This window comes from Microcebus murinus, chromosome 5 (genome assembly GCF_040939455.1).
Source record: "Microcebus murinus isolate Inina chromosome 5, M.murinus_Inina_mat1.0, whole genome shotgun sequence".
Taxonomy (NCBI): domain Eukaryota; kingdom Metazoa; phylum Chordata; class Mammalia; order Primates; family Cheirogaleidae; genus Microcebus; species Microcebus murinus.
This window is the reverse complement of record NC_134108.1, coordinates 24,114,645-24,134,240: the sequence shown is the minus strand read 5'-3', so window position 1 is coordinate 24,134,240 and position 19,596 is coordinate 24,114,645. Positions and strand designations below refer to the sequence as shown.

Here is a 19,596-nt window from a genome sequence, read left to right as displayed (position 1 = left end):
TATGAAAAGACATTTCACTAATGAATTAATGAAATTAATGAATTAATGAAAAGACATTTCATTAATTTAAAATATCCTGTGATATAGTGAATGATAACAGTGGTTAAATTAGCATAATGGAATTATGGTTATTTTTTCCCCTTTACTCTATATTTTCTAAATGTTTTATAATGTAATTTTATTATTTTTATAAGAAAAAAATGCATTTATTATTTTAAAAGAAAGGCAAACAAGAAAAGACAAAGCAGCAACACCAAAATCATGTTTGTAAAAATACCCCCGGTTGGAGTTGGGGTGTTGAAGTGTATTAAAGTTCCACTTTCACAAAAGGCTCCAAGTTTATAAGCTTCTTCCTTTCATGCTCTTAGTAAGCATAAGGTTATATCTTTTAATTTTTCATTTTATATAAAAGCTATAAATCTGAACTCTCACTTTCAAATTTTCTTTAAAAAATATACATATGTATATATGTACATTATATATGATACTTATCAAATTGAAAGTCATTTTTTTCTCCTCCTTTCTCTCTCTTAGCATAATGTCTTCTTGCTTGGCTTCTATGGTGGTTTTTGTGTTATTTGACATAAAATGTCATCAACTGACTGTCAGTTCTGTAATAATGAGTTTTACCCGTAGGTATGTTTTAGTTATGACATGAGGTAATTGAACATTATATCACTTTTAGAAAAATGCAGAGTTAATGTGGGCTAGACGTTGGCATTAATAGAAATCTTGGGCTCTAAAAGCCAGGAGGAAGGACTGCACTTGGATTTAGCCAACTGGGCTTGACTGCGCTGTTGAAGTGATTTATCCCTTTTGTTATCTCCCAGTGAGGTGAAATAGCTTCTGTGAGTAATTTTTGTGCCATGAATCAATGAACTTCTAGGTTTATTTTGCTAGTTAAGTGATTCTATCAGATATCTTTATTCACACAGGAAATGATTCTTTTTTATAGTTTGTCCTTGTCATGAAAGATAATGCTAAGCATTCATTGAAAATACTGGTGTAAATACCTACAGGAACAGAATCAAACCTAGGTCAGATTTTATACATGTGTGTTTATGTGCACGTGTGTACATTCACATGCACATGCAGTGGCAACTAGCATTTGTGGAACTTCTATCCGGAGACTTAACTTCAGGTGTTGAAGACACAGCAAAGTGGAGGAAAATCTTCATTACTATCATGTGAAAGCTTCTGTTGCTATGGAGAGCCCTCATGGCTGATCTAATGATAACTTTAATTTTCAGGTTCTAAAGTACAGGAATGGAAACTATCTAAACCTTGTGAAAATGGAACCCTTCCACCTTACTTCCCTTCTAAACGCTCCTTGCCAGTTTATGATGGGAACGAACTTTGGAGGCTGGAGGCATCGTTTTTATTTCATATCTTCTTTTTGCAAATTCTTTACATTTTATTTTATTTTTTTCTAACTATTGAGTTGAACTATTGGTTAGAGGAGAATGAATGGGCTGAAGAAATTTTCCTGAAACAATCTTGCTTTCCTGTTCTTGTTAGTCTTATTGAAAAAGCCTCAGTTTTATCATGCATGCATATTACACATATAACCCCAAAAAAGGGGCTATTTTAAAAATGTGTATCTATACCAAAGGAGCAAAAAGCAGCCTCAAGGGCAGGTTTAACCTTTTTTCCCTTTCTAGCCAAGTCATCTTTTTCTCCAAGCAGGCTAGGAAATGCCATGTTGAGAAGCCCCTCTGAGGGAAAAATGCAAGCTCCTTACCATACGAAGAACACTGTGCTGTGCTAGTTTGGAGGACTCAGCAAAATTGTTACAAAATAGATTAAGCAAATGCCAAAGGATTGTTACAAGGCACAAAAGATGTGTCTTAGCCCTTTTTTGAGGTAGAGAGACAACCTGTGTAAACCGGCCCTGACTGCTTTAGAACTGCTTTAGCTGACCTATAATACCATTTAGCTAATTGTAATATTAAATCTCTGCCTAGGGGAGAATTATAATATCATTAATGTAACATGGGTGATATGAAGATGCATGATGATTGTCCCGGGCTTGCCTGATTGGTTTCCGTGGGAACACGTGACGATACAGTACAAGAGCTCTGCCTCGTTCATGGGAAGGGATTTAAAGCCACACCAGGATGGGCAGATGCAGAGACATCTTACTCTCTGGACAACTTCTGCCCAAGAGCGTGTCCCTGGAGAGGTCCTATCCTGGCGAGGGCTAGATGTCTGGAGGATTCCTGTACTGACCAACAGTGACTTACCTAACTCACCATGCTAGACTTGGCTGAGTCATTCTTTGGTCTCTCTGCTCCATCTCATTTTAGAGAGCAGTTTTTCTATACTGATCTGGGATTTTCCCAAAACACCCTCCTAGACCAACATGGTTGGAGAAGAGAGAAAAATGAAAAGGCAGAACAGCTGGGCCTTTTCAGTTCTTGTTAGAGTTCTTCAAGTCTTGGAGCAGTCAGGAGAACTGGAGAGAGGAAAAGTGAACTGACACCTTCTACACGCACGCCCTCACTCCTCAGAGTGTTTCTCAGAGGAAACATGGCGGAGAAACTTGTGAAAACCTGGTTCAATGGGAGACTGGGACTGAAGAGACACATTTCAGTCTGTGGTAATTGTCCACCGGCTGGACAGCCTGGCAGAGGAGTCCGGGTTTTGTTCTCTCATTAACCCTGGGCATTCTGTTCCTAGCTCCTCTCTCTTGTAGACCTCAGTGATTTTTGGCTGTAGTCTCATCTCATCGTTGTATGTTCTCTCTCCCTCTTTTCTTCTCTTCCTTTCTCAATCTCTCTCTCTCTCTCTCTCTCTCTCTCTAATATTTTCAAAGTGTTGACTCCATGTAATTCTATTCAGTGACCACAAACTCAACCAACAATAGAATAAAATCATAATATTTTTAGGTATTGTTGAAACACAGAAGTAACAGAAACAAAAATAAAATAAAAATAAATAAAAATAAACAAAACCACTACTTAAGAATTTGGGAAGAGAAGTACCTTTTAATAATACATAATTTATAAAACACCAAGAACTGGTAACACTAGTTTCTAGAAAGTAGACTTGGCATCTCTAAAAACAGTTACTTTCACTTGACAAAGAACAGATATTTCTTCTGCTTTCAGTTCTTTATAAGTTGTTGTTATAATTAGTAAGGTCAAATTCTAACACAAAGGACTATAATGAAACATTCTTAGAATATTAAAATAATTCTCCCAAAGCCTTTACAAATTTTAGGGAAGTTATTCTATCTGAAACTCTGCTCAAGATATACACCATAGTGAGTAATGTGCTGCTATGAAAGCCTTTTGGATGAACATAATGAACTTCGGGTGTTGGCATATTTGATTTACTGGAATTTTGCTCCTCTCCTGTCTGTTTCTCTTGCTAAACATTCAGACTGAGACTTTACTATGATTCTCTAATCTTACACCATTCTTGGAAGTTCAGCCTCTGTAAATAGTGGGGAAGAAGACCCTCCTGGATATTTTTGGTGAATATTTAGCTCTGAATTACATAAATGCTTAAATCTCTAAGACTTCCAGTAATGTTGAATTTGGCTGGATACCTTGTGGTTATAATATTTTAAGGCTTTAAAAATACACAGATTCTTAAATAGCAACATACTTTTCCTGATTTTTTTTCCTGCCTAGCAATTTTGTTATTACCCTCACTGTCTACTTCAAACAAATTGTATGCAGTTTACAATTCTTGTAGCATATGGCTGCTGCCTAGAAGTGCTTTGTGTGCCTTGGCAAACAGCCACATGCAAAGTTGAAGGATGATTTCCTGGATGCATAGTAGAGAATCTTTCTTTTATCCATTTTTCTACTGGAGTTCAACTTTTAAGGTAGGATTGAGTTAGACCTTTTTTTTCTTTCCTCTCTTTTCTCTCCCTCCGTCTCTCCCTCTCTTCTCCCTCCATCTCTTCCTTCTTATTTCATCTTTGCAGTCTTCCTTTACCCTAGGTAGAGTAATTTATGCTGTCAGTATCACTAGAGGTTCTTGTCAAGCAATGATAATGTAATACTCATGTAGACAACCCCAGGTGTTTCCAGCTTTTGCCTTCTCCTGAATCCTCACCATTTTTCAAATCATTTTGTAGGGACCCATTTACATTTTGCTTTGTCCTCTGGTCTGCAGAGAAATCCTCAAAGCAGAAAATGTGTTGGTTTGTAAGCCTCATCACTCATGGTGAGACCCTGTGTGGATTTCTGTTTTGGAAAAATAATAGTTTTATTTAGCATTAATTGAGCTGAGGGCTGGCTAAAATTTCCAGCTGCAAAGGAGGGAGTTTGGAAGGAGGAAACAGATGCTTTGAGAATATAGACAGTGACAGCAAGAAGTGAATATTCTGCCTTGAGACATTCGTAGCATATGAGGCCGGGGACCAGAGCACAGCCTCTTCCCTGTCTGAGGTTCCTCAACCCCTCAATCCCTCACTCCCTTTCTCACTTCCAAACCCTTCCTTGGAGGCTGAACAGAGTGGGCTGCCTGAACACAGGAGGAGGCTGCAACGCAATGGGCTGAGCCATTGTTCCCCTTTTCTGTCTAGGGTCTCTTGTGGACATCTTTGTGTCCTTGCTGTCTGCACAGACTTGCAATTTAACCCAACTGCTCTTCTGTCATTTGATCAGTTGGTTGAATTTATTGATCTACCCACTGGGTTACTTATTTTTGCTCAGTGTAATGATAGCCTAAATACTTGTGTTCTGAACCTACTTCTCATTCATAGAGCATTAGTCTATCAGAGTCCCAAGTATAAGAGATAATTTTAGCATCTGAATATTTTGTATAGAGAAAAATCCATAAAGGAGAGAAATATATGTGTAATATACACATTTATACACATATTATATGTGTATAAATGTGTATAAATGTGTGTATTATATGTGTGTAAATGTATGTATATATCCATACATCTATACATTCATATATACATATACATATATTATGTACATATACTGTTTAAATGGAATCTGGACATCCATAAATTACTATGGAACTTATTAAACTATATGTGGAAATAAATAGAACATCACATTTTCTGAATTTATATAATTTAGTAGAAGTCTTTAAGTACCAAATCTTATTGTTGATTGAGACATTGAATTAAGTATCATCATAATGGAAAAGTAATATGAATTTGCTATTGGTATGTATTGTTGCCATTTGGGAAAATTATATAATACTATCAAGCAGTGTTAAATAGAAAAGGTCTAAATCAGAAGTTGAGAACAAATAGCAAAGTCTGAATGAATGTGCTTTGCATAATGTTAAACATCTTCTTGATCCTAATTCTCTTCCATGTGACATGCCTAGCAATTAATGCCTCTTTCAGAAGACAATCCATTGTGACCAAGGTGCAAAGAGTCGAGAAGAAGAGCCTCTGAAGGCACGGTGAGGCCTAGTCTACGCCTTCCAGATTGGTGTCCGTCACTTCAAGCAGCTGGGGCCTGTCCAAGGCCCCTGGGGGCAGCTCCTCCGCTGCTGCTGGGGGGTGCTGCCTACTGGGCTCACCTCCGGGCACCCCAGCTGGTCCTTGCCCATCTGCTGGGGATGCTGGCACAGGACCACTCGCCTCCACCCCCTGTAGGGGGACCTCAGCTGGGGACCGAGGGGTCTGACCTGAAGCTTCTGTCCCTGGCTTGCAGGACTGTGGCTGAGCCTGTGCTCCTGCAGGGAGACCCTCGCGTTGGGCTTCTGCTTCTGACCTGGCAGGGGGATTACTGGTCTTGGAGGGAGGTTCTGCCTCGCTGCCTCCTAGGGCTTCAGCCTGAGGAGTGGGGAGAGGTTGGGGACTCTCTGACTCCCCGGAATTGACCAGATGGGGTTGCTCAGGCTCCTCGAGGGCAGTGTCACTGCTCCTATGAGGACTGCCGAATTCTGGCTGGGTTTCTCGTGACTGCTGTAGGGTTGACTCTGAATGATGAATTACCATGAAGGCCGTGGCCAGATTTTCCACGGCGTTCTGCACACGCTCGGCCTCCTCTGCACCAACCTCTTTATCCACAGAGACATTTGACTCTGGCTCTTCGTCGGACGTGTGCTGACTTTGGTCATCCTTTTCAGATGTTTTTGCTTCTCTGATTTTTTTGTAGAGTTCATTTCTCTCTTCTTGTAAAGCACGACAGAGGTTCTCTAGTCTCCCAATTTTCATCACGAAGCACTCGTATTCTTTAGCTCTCAGCGCTTTCTGGGATTTGAAAACACACAGAAACACATATGTACATAAACCAACATGAGAAGCAAAATTGCCAGGATGCTCTCTGGAGACGAGCAAAACCATTTATTTTGGAATTTGGCTACTAGGCTTTGGGACCTAGCCACAGAGTGTTGGCTGAACAGACACTTGGTCATGGTCACCACTTCTTTCTTGCATTGTGTGCTAGACTGGTAGAATTTTAATCACCATAGTCTGTTCTTTAGGGGAAAAAAGATGGCAAGGCTTCTTTCTGCTCTGTTCCATAGCCTCTCATATCTTAAAGTAGGTAAATTTTCTGCTTCTAAGATTAAGAAGGCAGAAGCAAAACTTGTAGCAAGATGAATGAGATGGATTGAGACTCAGCCCTCAGCAATGCCTAAACTATTCTATGAATAAACTGCTATGTGCTAATCCCAGCAACAATTTGATTTATGTTGATGAGTAATAAGCCTATCTCTTTGGAATTGGTTGCAATTTGGGATGAATTGTTAGAACAGTAATTACAACCATAGAAACTCGCCACATACTAATTCATGATGCTGGCTGCTCAAACTGTTCAATTCTTTCCTCTAGAAATGTTGGTGTTTCTGTGCATGAAAATGTTTCTACGTATCTCGCTCCTTCACCCCTATCTTTCGGTTACTCTTTACTGTTAAGATCTTCTTTTCACTTGTTTACATGGACAGGCTTTCACCTGTAAGCCCTGCCACTCAGGTCAGGGCCCAGGTATTAATACTTTGCCTTTAGAGTCTCAAAACCTAATCAAAGCCTGCTTGATATCAGTATTTAAATGCCTGTTGGGGAAATTAAAAAGATATATTTCTACATCTGCCTATAAAATAGTACATACACTTGAGTGGTTGGGCTGGTGTCTTGTCTCAGTATATTCAAATCAATTAATTAACTTATTCTGTACCTGTTATATGCTAGGCAGTGGGATATTCAAAAAAGTAGACACTCATCCTACCCTTAAGGAATTCACAGGTGTGTTGTGTTGTTGCTCTGAGGATAGCTATTGAATCAACAGGTAAGCATATGACAAAGCTCTTTATGAGTCCAGACCCGATTCTAAATGACCTTCGCTCTAATTATTTTTATTAAAATTTAATATGTCACTTCTCCAAACAATTCAGCTCTTTTTCAAACATAGTCATTTGTACTATTATCAGGTTATCATATTCCAAGTATGAATATTTTGACTAGACATGGAGAATAAAAGCTGAGGGGAAAACTTCCTCACCTCTTCAATCATGTCCAAGAGAGCCTTGTTACAGCTCTCAAATCGGGCTTTCCAAGTGGCTGTGTCCTTTTCCAGCTTCTTCATTTTCTTCGTTGTCTGCAGAAATTAGTGTTTTAGTGTTAATCCGGAAAAGTTAATATATCAAAGAAGCTATTAATTCCATGTGTGACATCAAGAGATGTCCTTTGTTACCAGCTGCTGGAGCAAACAAATGCTCAATGTCAAGAATGAAGATTGCAGGGGAGTCATGATTTATTTCTGAGCCATCTGGGTCAGTGGTGAGCAAACTTATTTGTACCTGAGCCAATTCAGGAAAAAGGAAATGAATTAGGGGCACACTTTTATCATTGCTTTTCCTTCCATTTAAAAGAATATCATTATTGAGTCCCATGGATAAGCTTGTACTGTAGGCTATTTGCTTTATTGAATAGAAGACTATCACAGTGAGAAAGCTGCCATGGCCTTTTAGCCATTAAAATGTTGATACTATCTGGGCACATTTGAGGAGCAGCCACACAAAAGCAGCTTTCTGTTTTCTCAGTCTTTGTAGATTGAGGTAAAGTTCACCAAATGTAATTATATACATTATTTATTTCATCCTTAAAACAGTCCCACAAGGAGGCTTCTAGTCTCATTCCCATTTTATAAATGGGGAAACTGAAGCTTAGAGAAGTGGAATAATATTAAGATGAATTAACAGAACAGTGGGGCTGTAGTTATTTTATTCTATTTAATGCAACTTCCTCACCTGTGTTTCTGCTGGTCACTAGGCCTGGGGCTGGGTGTAGGGGATAGAGAAGTGATATGATGTAGCCTGTTCTTTTTTTTTTAACTGAGACTACTCACATTCTTGGTTGTAGGATCTCCTTTCTGCTTGGGTGGAGTCAAGAACAAGGCATGCAGTTGGGTGCAATTTCTCTGGATGGAACAGACCTGGGCACTTGCCGCTCAGTGCTGAGCTGCCTGAGGCAGGGTACCCAGGAAGGCCAGACGCTGGGCCGAGACTGTCAGCCCCTGGCTCTACAGAGAAGCTAGGTTTTTAAACTTTGATCATGTGTTAATCAAGTTAGTAGTTTATAAACTTTTAAAGTTCATTGATTCCTTTAAGAATTTGATGAAATCTGAAGTGTAAACTTCAGAAAAATGCAAATATGCACATCAATTTTTTATTGTGGCTAATTTTCAGGGAATGCTCTGGTCAACTACTTAAGTCCATAAACGAACTCCAGATTAAGAACTCCTGGGTTAATAGTTATTCTAACCTTAAAACTATATAATTTTGAAGTTAAAACATTTTTTCTGTTCTAATATTTATTCCAATCTTGAAGCTCTGTAATTTCAAAAAAAAAAATTTTTTTAAATGTGGGTAGATTTATCCTGGAGTGAGAAAACTATACCTTTTAATAAATGTCAACTTTCTTAAGTCTGCATACTTAATTGTGAAATTTATCAGATTATTTTATGAAAAATCGTTTAAAGGATGCTTTCTACACTTAAAAATGATTAATGTCGATGTCTGCTCAGAAACACAGTTCTGACACTGACTGGGAAAACACTGAATTGAACAAGATTTAAGCATTAGATCCAGTAATAATCTTAGTACCTTATATTTGTAAAGGACTTAAAACCCTTCTAAAATACATTAATTTATTTGAACTTCACAATCTTGTGAGGTAGGCAAGAGATATAATATCTCTATAGATTAAAAAAAAAAAAAAGTGAATTGCTCAATGCTCCTAGATGAGCAAGAACACACCAGAACTTGAATTCAGGCTTCCATCTTCTTATTAAGGGCTCTGCCAATTACATCATATTACACATCTTCCCTTCTAAGAAGGATCTTATACAATGGTATTTCCTACTCTAGCTCCCACTTTTGTATATTTGTATAAAAGTTGTTTTTTTTAAAAAATATTTAGATATTTTTTTTGACTTCAGTATATACAACATAATGTTAAATTTCTAGTTCTTATTTTTTTTTAAGTTGTTCATGGAGTAGGAAAATAATTATTTTTCCTCCGAGTGAAAATGTATCCTAGCGTTTTTGGACTCTTGCTCAAATTAATTCACCAGATATTTACCAGTTAAAAAAAAATGCAGCCCAAACCTCAATCCCACCTATAAACATTTCATTACTTCATGAAATGTGCTGAAATATCTTAGTGAGAGAAAGATGAAACCAAAGGAAAATTGCCTGTCAGGATAGAAAATGCCAATATTTCGTGGGCGATAAGCAAGAATACTCACTTTATCCATTTCCTGTTTGAAAGTGGCGAATACCTCGTTGCTTTTCGTGAGTGTGCTCTGGAACTCTTCAAACCTTCCTGAGTACAGAGTAAGCTGCAAACAGGGGGAAGAGTAGATGTATTTTAGGGCTGCTTTCAGAATGCATCCAGAGCAAAACAACACGTCATTGTTCATTATTTGAGAAGAAAAATGATTTCTCAGAAAAGGAATTCTCAACACAGTGTTAGTAACATGTTCAGTTATTTTGTTTACTACAAGATCAACCTAGGTCAGCAGCGAGCATGATTGAGGTGCTGCTTTCAAGAAAAATGATATAAAGGAAATAGGACCAAAAAAATAAAAAGAAAGAAAAAAAAAGAAAAATTATAAAAAAGAAAAATGAAAAGATAAAATATATCAACACTATTTTATTGTATCATAAACTTTTACCAACAGCTATTGAGTGAGCACTGAGCATGTGCACAGTCTATAGGTACAAAAGTACTTAACACATGGATCCTGGTTTTAAGGGACCTGTATTTGTTATGGAAAGCTGTTCTCAAAGACAACTTGACTATGGTGCCCACAAAGTGCCAATACAGGTAAGTACAGCAGGTGATCAGAAAAGCTGAGTGTGGCAGGTGATCACATGAGCCACATGGTTGTGGAGAAGGTGAGCCTTGTATTTGGTCATTAAGGAAGGGAGAAGGTAGACAAATGATAGAGGAAATGAAGGCTGGACATGGACGGGTGCTGCCACCATTATGCAGGCTGTGCCCCTCTGTAAGCCATTTCCATTTATGTTTGAGATATCATAGTAATACAGTGTCCTAGCCAATAGCAGTTTCCTTTTCATCAAAACCAGTTTATTACACCAATTTTCTACTGATGGAAGTAATGAGCCTTGAGGAAGGGATGCCTATTTCTAATTTGCACAAAACATCACACGGGTTAGCATTGCTGAGTGTGTGGCTCACCAGAGGGACACAGAGAAGAGCATTTGTATCTCCCCATTATCCTTAACTCCAACACCTGCATGTGGGGTGGCAATGGGGCAGCACAGGGAAGGAAAGTGTGTAAATACTTGATTGTTAGCAACAGTAATAAAATAATAAAGTCTTGCTTTTGAGAATAATATTAATGTGGCATGTTTTGAGTGAGTGGAGATTTAGTATGGATGATTCAAATGAATAAAGCTTCCATTTTCAAATGAGCCTTTGGTATTTTTGAGTGTCCAGAATAGACCCAAGTTCTCACATGGGCACAAATCATCCTGTGTGAGGAAGCAAACTGGCAGCATCCAGCAATAAACAAGAACTCCTGGCTGCACTCGCTCGACTGGGAGGCACCAACTGACCGACTGGAGTGTCAGTGGGACTGTCTTCTCCCTCCCCCACTGCTAGTGGGACTGTCTTCTCCCTCCCCCACTCCTGGTGGGACTGTCTTTTTGTCCAGAAGAGCACCCTGCCTGGAAGCTGGCAGATTGGAGAGTTGCCAGTCTTGGGAGTGGGTGTAAGAGGGAGCGGAGCGTGTGTGAATCAAACAATCCTTAGAGCTCAGAAAATTGCTTATCTGGAATGGTTTCTTCCCCAATAATTCAGAATAGTGGCAGTTTTACTGCAGTAAACAACAATAACAAAATGATAACATAACTCCTTTCCGCAGAATATAGATTATCCAAAGAAAAGTCAACAAATGGCAGCTGACCATCGTTTTGAAATCACTCACTAGCACTGTATGTAACAGAACTGAAACGCGTTTCTCATGGTTCCCTGTCATATAGATTAAAGAAGACAGAGTAAAGGGACATCAGGGAATTCATGGTCAGGGAGCTGCCCTAGGGTTACATAGATACAAACACACACACACAGAGTGCATAAAACAATATTTACTCTTATGTGCAACATACTTTGACATATTCTATTCAATTGTGTTCATTTTTTCCAAAGTACTGGCCAGGGTCCACTGAATTGATTTCAGCTCCCATGAATGGTTCAAGCTTCTTAGTTGGAGACACTCTGCCCTAGGGTAAGCTCTTGTGGGACTGGCTACCCACGTTGCACATTATCCATTGGCCCGGGGTGGGAACAACTACCGTCAGCAGATCCAGTCACCTTTTTATCACAAAATCTGTTCATTTGTATTCTCAGCCAAGTCCCTTCTATTAACCTTCTTTTCTTCCTTCTCATTCTTTTTCCAACTTATTAGTAATTCCAGGCGAGTTACATAGGGGCCTCAGATCCTATGGCATCCTGAGCTGGTCCTCCCGCTTGCAGCTCTGTAATTATGGGCTGCAGACAGGCCCGGGCAGGAGTGAGCACAGGTACCGTCCATCCCGCAGATGTGATCTTGATGGAGTCAGCAGGAACAACCAACCACACCCAGAACTTCAGCTTCAACATTAGCTGATGGGCACTAAAGCGTTCCGGTTAGATTGTCTTTACTCAACTGTGAGCGTGTCTGACTTTTCCACCTGTACCTGTAAGATTTTCCCATCCTGTCTCAAAGTAAAGGCTTTAAGGGAAAAAAAGGCACAGAATGTTCTTTTTGGTGCATTAATTGGGCAGATTTTGTTTCCCTTTCCCCACTTTTTCTTGTTGCTGGGGAAGACATGGCAAAGACAGACACACCCAGAGTGCCAAGAAGATCTCACTTCATCACTACCTCTTCTGGGCTTTTTCTAATGACTGTTTTGTTTTCCCTCAACTTAAAAAAAAATTTTTTTTTAAATTATGGTAACATAAAATTACCATTCAAAACATTTTTATGTGTGCAGTTAAGTATTATTAAGTATGTTTACATTGTTGTGTAACCAAACTCCAGAACTTTTTCATCTAGCAAAACGGAATAAAAACTTTATACCCATTTAACGACAACTCCATATTGTTTCCTTCTAGTGACCAGTCTTTAATATTCTGCTTTTCTTCCTGTTTGACCTCTCTGTCAGGTGGCAAAATCTATGTGGATGGATTATACATTTCTCAGATAACTAACTCTAACACTCTCTGCTTATACAAGTAAATATTTGTACTTCCTGTTTACTTATTGGGTGTTTGCTAGGTAGTGTTTTCCCTCTGACTACTGTGCTGACATGGTGCGGGTTTGGTTTGATGTGTCATATTCCCACTCTCACTTTGGTATTTCAGAGGAGCATGGAAGAGATATCCAGAGGTCGTGTTATTTCAAACTATTCTATGGTTAGAATAACAATAATTGCCTCGATATTTCACTTTTAAATGGGCCTAGTGACAAACACATTCTTTTAACTGAGCAGTAAATTTTAATTACAAACTTCCATATGGAGTACAGGAAACAGAACTATGTCCAGGATTGTCTTAGTAAATCTGTGGGGTTTGGTCTGGGAGCAAGTCCTGCTGCAAGGGTAGTCACAGAGGGCTCTCCACTCACCCCTTGTAGGTCTGGTGACAGGTTCGGACGTTAAACATTATGATTGCATGCTTTTAACAATTTACTCACTGGTCTTTCCCTTGGGTAGTATTTTGTGTCTGTGTAGTCAGATATTGCTGACTTTACACGTCTACTACTGTCTTCTCCTTATTGATCCAATGAATACTCTATTTGTAGTGACAATTGTATCCCATTGATCACCTCTGACACTTATCCTGTTGCCTCGGTTTATATAATTGAAAGCCAGACATCTCATCCCCAAGTGACAAACATGCCCCCAACTGGCAGGCAGTCGTCTGGTGGCTGAAAAGTGACTTTTGTCTAGGAAAACAACAAATAACGCCTTCAATATGTCTCTTGTTCAGATGTTAAAATTGGGGAAGAAGGGCTTGGCCTCCTGCCATTCCTTCCCCTTTAAAGACTGTGTACAATTAAGGGGAGCGTTTGAGTGCTATGCAAAATAATCTGTGATGGAAGTTTTCTTCTAGGTGTAAAAGTTTTAAAAATATTAATGTAATGTTAATACTTTATGGGGAACTTGTTTAAATATTGTTACAAATATGGATTTGAGACCTCTATTTTCTTCTTGATGCTTAAGTAATTATCGGAGTTTTGAAAGTGGCTCAGAGACAAAAGAGAAAGACAAAGGAGGCTCCTTGCAACTAGCAGGGCTGCCTTCACTGGGGAATTCTGTGGGCCGTGTAAAAGAAGGCAGGGTCAACTGAGCTTAGGGCCACACTCCATCAGCTCTGGAAGTTCTCTATGTTCATGAACTAGAGCCATACAGCGTCTTGAGATCACCTTTTCCACGAGTTCTTCAACAGTTTTGCAATTGAAGACTCCCTTTGGCTCATATTTTCTCATATGAATCCTTACCTATGAAATAATACTAGCTCATATACTAAAGAGTTAGCACTTTTATTGACATTATTGTTATCACTAGATTGTGAGTTCAATTAGCCAGGGGTTTTTCTCTCTCCTATTGATTACTATGTCTCCAAACCTAGAACCATGCCTGGCACTTAGTAGGTGCTCAATAAGTATTGGTTGAATGAATTATGCTTATTATGTGCCAGACACTGATCTAAGTGCTTTGCATGTATGATTTGAAAACAAACTGCATATATTACATATTCATTAACTCATTTTGCTTTTAGAAACTTAAACATATGGATAAGTGCCACCCACAGATGCTGAGCAAGAGCAGATTTAATGTCAGAAACCACTACATTTTAGACCGTAGCTGCTGCCTTATGTGCTATTGTTTTGGAAATACTGAAAAGACATGGGCCTTTCAGAGGGTGGAGGCCACCAGCTTGGGATCACTGATTCATTACAGCATCTTTGTTTTGCAGACAAGGAAATTTAGGTCCAGAGAGGTTTAGGTGAGTTGCACAGGGTCACACAGCTTTTCAGTAGAAGAGCCAGGACTCTGCCCCTGAAGCACGGACTCAGGGATGAATGAGGAATGATAGCAAGTCTAGAACCCCTGTAGATGTTTTTTCAAGTTGGAGGGAGTATAGGTGGGAAATTGGATCACACCTTTTTATTCTTATTTCACAGGTCATTAAAGGCCTAGATTCTGATGCCAGTTGAATTAATCACTCTGTAGCCCAGAGTTTAACAATATTAATCTACTTTTCTCAATTTGTTATCTTCATTTAGCATAGAGGAGTAGAGATTGCATGTAACAGATGGCTGTGAACAGTGCACGACTTCAGACAGTGTCCCTCGTCCCCCTCAAGGCTCTGTGTTATGACTGAGGCAGAGAGAGACTCAGAGGCTCTGGCTTGATTCTGGCTGACCCCTCCCCTAGGCAAGGGGGCCACACCTCCTTTCCCCTGCCTGCCTTCTGGCTGGAGAGCCCCCACTGCCCGCCCCCCACCCCACAGCGGGTTCCGTGACTGCCTCAGGGTCACCCTGAGCTTGTAACTCTTGGGCCCTCTGATTCTATTCATAGTCAGAAACACGATGGTTCTAACCCCTCTGAAATTAGTATTTCAAAACTATTCTTACATATTATCAGAGAGTAGATCATACTGGGGAAAAATTCATTGTTGCATTCTACATATGCGTTACAAAAGTAAGCTTTGAGAAGACTAGATATGAAAGCGTTCTCTGTCTATGCAATGGTATAATTTGCTTTTTTTCTTTTATAATGAACAATTTTTTTACAGTGAACAAATATTCTGCAATCAGCACATAAACATTTACAAATCTTAAATTAATGCTGCCCAATTTGGAAGGCTTATGATTTCCTCACCATCTGTGAATTTGCTCTATGTGATCTCACGGTCTTTTTGACACTTGGGCATTTGGCCTGGCAGCGGAGTTAGGGCTCTTTTGTGGCCCATGGCAGGATGGCTCTCCCAGAACCCATGGGGACCATTTGCCAGAAGGGGCAGAGCCCCAAGGCAGGGGAAAGATGGATAGGTCAGGTTTTACCCCAGTGTCAGCTGTGGGGTGAGACTTTTGTTTTTTTTGAGCCTGAAAAAGGAATTCCCACAGTCTGATCGAAGCACACAAATGGCATCAAAAGCCAAATCAAAGTGGTACCTGACTTGCTGCCACTTCATGTCATTCACCACCCTCAAGGCCAACCTTTGATAGCACAGAAACTTGGGTGCTGACTATTTTTCTCATTTTCTTTTTATTATAAATAATATCAAAATGTGAAGGCATTTTAAGAATTCCCAGGCATGGATAGTGCATCTGAGCAGTTTACATTTTCCTCTTACCTTACCAGGGTCCTGGGAGAGGGGAGAGAGAGGAAACGTGAAGAGATATATGGGAACCTGGACATTGGCGATTCTGACCACTTTGGTGCCATCATTTGCCTGTCAACAAACCTTTGGATATTGTTGGTGCAGAGCATTCATTTTTCGTAGGTATAATATTGTGCTTTTATTTTCACTTAAAAATAATAAAGGTGAAGTTGTTCTTCACTCCCAAGTCCTGTCCCCCCACTCCCTTGCCACTTATGAGGCCTTCTGCAGACCACCTGTGGTCCCACCCAGCCCTGTCACCTGGCCACAGAGGAGGGCACACCCATGCATCGCCCTCCCCCGTTCACCTGGGCCTGCAGAATTGTCTCTTGTTCCTTCAGCACTGTGGCCTGAAGTTTCCACTCTGCCGCCTGGCTCAGCAACTATGGGAAGAGAGAACATGTGGAGAGACTGTCAGATTGTCTTTTAGATCGCTGTAATTTGTGTATAAAACTTAATAACTTGCTCATTAACCCTCAAGTAATTTTTCAGAATGTTGTAAAGAATCTAAGGAAGCTAAGGAAACAGTCTAAAAAGTTGGATTCTCAACTAAAAACTTGTGGTTTCAATTAAAAAAGTAGAAAGCAAAGGAGTCTCCAAATCAAGCATGAATCACACAAAATTCAACTTCTCACCAAATTCTGGAAGCTTTTCCAGTAATTCTGACCAACCATCATTCAGCTCCTGCCGGAACAGCTCCAGAACATTCCTGGCTGCGGCATTGTCGTCAGCAACTGTTCCTTTATATTAAACCCAAAGTTACTTCCCTAGACCACTGTTCTCTACCATAGCGCGTGTGATACAATAAGAAATATGTATATATTTAGTCTGTCCCTGGTTCCTGGCCCAGAGCTTCTGACATGCGTCGGAATCTCCTTGGGAACATGCTAAAATGCAGATCTCTCTCAGCGAATTATGACTGAGGAAGTATAGGGTGGGTTTGAAATCTGTACTTACAGCAAATACCTAAGATGGTTTGGCTATTGATGGGCCATGGATTACATTTTGAGAAACACCAGGTTAGAAGTTTGACCTATTGTTCTAAATCCTGCCCTCTGGGAGCTGATGGGTTGAACTGAAAAACTGATTTTGGCATGAAAGGACACACGGATTTAAAACATGTAATTTTAACTGAAGATGATGTTCATGTATTTATCAGTTTTGATGTAGGGCTGTGGTCTTTCTTTTGGGTATGGGTCTTCTGATTGGAGTTCCGAGTTTTGTTTTGTTTTGTTTTAAAAAATTACATCCATAATGGGCCATATAAGATTTCTTTGTTGTTGTTGTTGTTGTGTGTGTGTGTGTGTGTGTGTGTGTGTGTGTGTATCTATGTGTGTGTCTAGCACCAGTAGTGCTAGAACCTAAAAATACTTGTGAAGCAGCTTGATTGGATAATTCTCAGAGCTTTCCACCTTTCCCCCAGTTTTTGATAGCTACTCACACATCTAGTTTTACAACTCTTTCTTGCTATTTGCTTGCATCTAGTCTTTCAAAGTATTAAATGTAGTTTTTGTAGAAACAATTCTTTCTTTTCATACTTATATTTCATCAGTTTATGTGTCATTCTGTTGATTTACATGGTATAAAAGTATAACTGGAAAGAAAAGATTTGCACACAGAGCTGATTCTTGGTAAGCTCCATCTTACTGCACTGGGGCAAATATGTGCAAGCACCCCAAGAGTGGCTTAGTAGACACCAGAGTCGACATGCTGTGGGCACGCCCACCAGAGTAGGTTGCCCAAAGTTTGTTTTTTTGTTGCCATGTTTAAAAACTAAAGTTATTTGAAAATTACTGTTCTAAGCAATTGAATTGATTCTGGTCTGATTTTAGGTAAATGAAAAGCCCATGATCAAATGTTAAATGGCCAAATTTGAATAATTGGCCCATTGGCTATGTCTCACATCTCTCTGTCTCCCCAGCAGCACACACTTGCTTAACTCCTACCTCTGAACCACACCTCTGACTGTGGCACACTGTCACAGTGAGTTGGGCTTTGGGAACTGACACACGTGGGACTGAAACACATCTTGCTCACTTAGCAGCGTGTGACCTTAAACAAGTTGCATATCTTCTCTGAGCCTCAGTTCTCTCATCTGTAGGGTGGCCCTATAGCTTTTTGTGGAGTGCTTGGGTGAGTTAGATAGCAGTAAACACCACCCCTCAGTTTCATCAACCCAAAACTCAGGAGTCATCCTTGAGTCATCTGCTCCTTTCCTCATTGTCGCCAGCTTCAGGTCTGCACCATTACCTGTTGGGTTTACATGGAAAACAACGTTTGTCCATCTCCACATCTCTGCTGCTGCCTCCCTAATCCAAGTCATCGCCATATCTCATCTGGATGCTCTCCGAGCCTCCTGTCTTCTTGCTTTCTTTCCCTCTGCAGTCCATTTTCCACCCAGGAGCCAAATCAGTCTTTTACAGATACAAAGCAGATCATGGCACTTCCTTCCCTAAGACTACCCAGTACTTTCCCATTATATTTAGAATAAAACCTAAATGGCTTTTTAAACCCTACAAAGCTACACAGTGTGGCCCCTGCTTGCCTCTGCAACTTCATTTCGAAACTTTTCCCCATGCTCTGGCTTCCCTGACCTTCTCCTATTTCTGGGGCATGCCAGGCTGCTTCCAGCAGCAGGGATTCGGTGCTGGAGACGGCTGCTGCTGAAGACAGCGCTTCACGTCCAGCTCCTCATCGGTGGGACTTGGCTCAAGCATCTCCCCTCTGAGGGCCTTCCTGGTCACCCAGTCTAAAGTAGGTCCCCTCCTTTGGCCCCTTCTCAGTTCCTCCTTATTTCCTTAGTAGCCACTTACTATCTGACATGACCCTTCTGCTTTGTTGGCTTGTCTATTGCCTGACTCTTCCCAGGTAGGCTCTAACCTCCATGGTAGGAGATGCTCCTTCTCTGTCCACAGCCACAGAAATCCCAGCACCTAACACAGTGCTTAGCAGATAATAGGTACTTTGAAACATACGTGTTGAATGGGTGAATGAGTATTTTATGTAAAAAATAGTGTAGGTACAGTGCCTTGTGTTGGGATGGCCAGTTTAGTTCTCCAAAGCAGCTCAGGCTCTTCCTCCTTCAGTCTAGTTCTCTTTGACTGTTATCAAAATAACTTTCTCTGAGAGTCTCTGACACCAAGGCAAAGCAGATATGCACAGTGACTAAAATGATAAGTACATATTCCTTTTCTCGTTTGTGGCGCTCCTCTGCTTCCTTCATCATTTCTTGTGCCTGCTCGAGTTTTGCATCGACCAGCTTCTGCTGCAGTTCTCTGTGTTTAAATATTTTGTCCAGGTGCTAAGGAAAAATAAAGTATACATATAAGGATTGGTTTATTTTCAGTGCTTAAAATAAAATACATACAATATTTATATACATACAATACATACATACAAAAAATACATACAATAAAAAATTCACATGAACACATTTATATTAAAGCCATAAATTGTTGAAGCGCCCCATACTCTGCACTGCACAAAAGTAGCTGCGAAAGGTGGAGGCACCAGAGTTCAGCAGTGTTAATGCCAAGAGGTACCGACATTATCTTTCTAAATATTTTAACTGTTAGATAGGATGCTATTTATTATGTTGGACAGTGCAGACAATGATATATACTGCAAGGGCTACCGTATGTATTACCACTTGGTATTTGGACTCTTTCTATGAATATAAAACCACTTTGAATCACAACATTAGTATAATTTACCATGATGAATTCTCCACATTCTTGCCTCCAGGATTATGAGAAAGCCTTGGGGCA

At 40.0% G+C, this 19,596-nt stretch overlaps 1 protein-coding gene across 1 annotated transcript in view; it reads right to left on the bottom strand.

Annotated features, from left to right (window-relative positions):
* Positions 1-4,082: 4,082 nt before the first annotated feature.
* The window catches only part of TXLNB (taxilin beta), a 42,246-nt gene continuing 26,732 nt past the window's right edge, over positions 4,083-19,596 (bottom strand). Inside the window, exons 6-10 of the mRNA XM_012748066.3 lie at positions 19,011-19,130; positions 16,138-16,212; positions 9,678-9,770; positions 7,431-7,526; positions 4,083-6,181 (exon numbers count right to left, since the gene is read on the bottom strand). Of these exons, the coding sequence (XP_012603520.2) occupies positions 5,393-6,181; positions 7,431-7,526; positions 9,678-9,770; positions 16,138-16,212; positions 19,011-19,130 (1,173 nt within the window). The 3' untranslated portion in view covers positions 4,083-5,392. The remainder of the gene's footprint in view (positions 6,182-7,430; positions 7,527-9,677; positions 9,771-16,137; positions 16,213-19,010; positions 19,131-19,596) is intronic.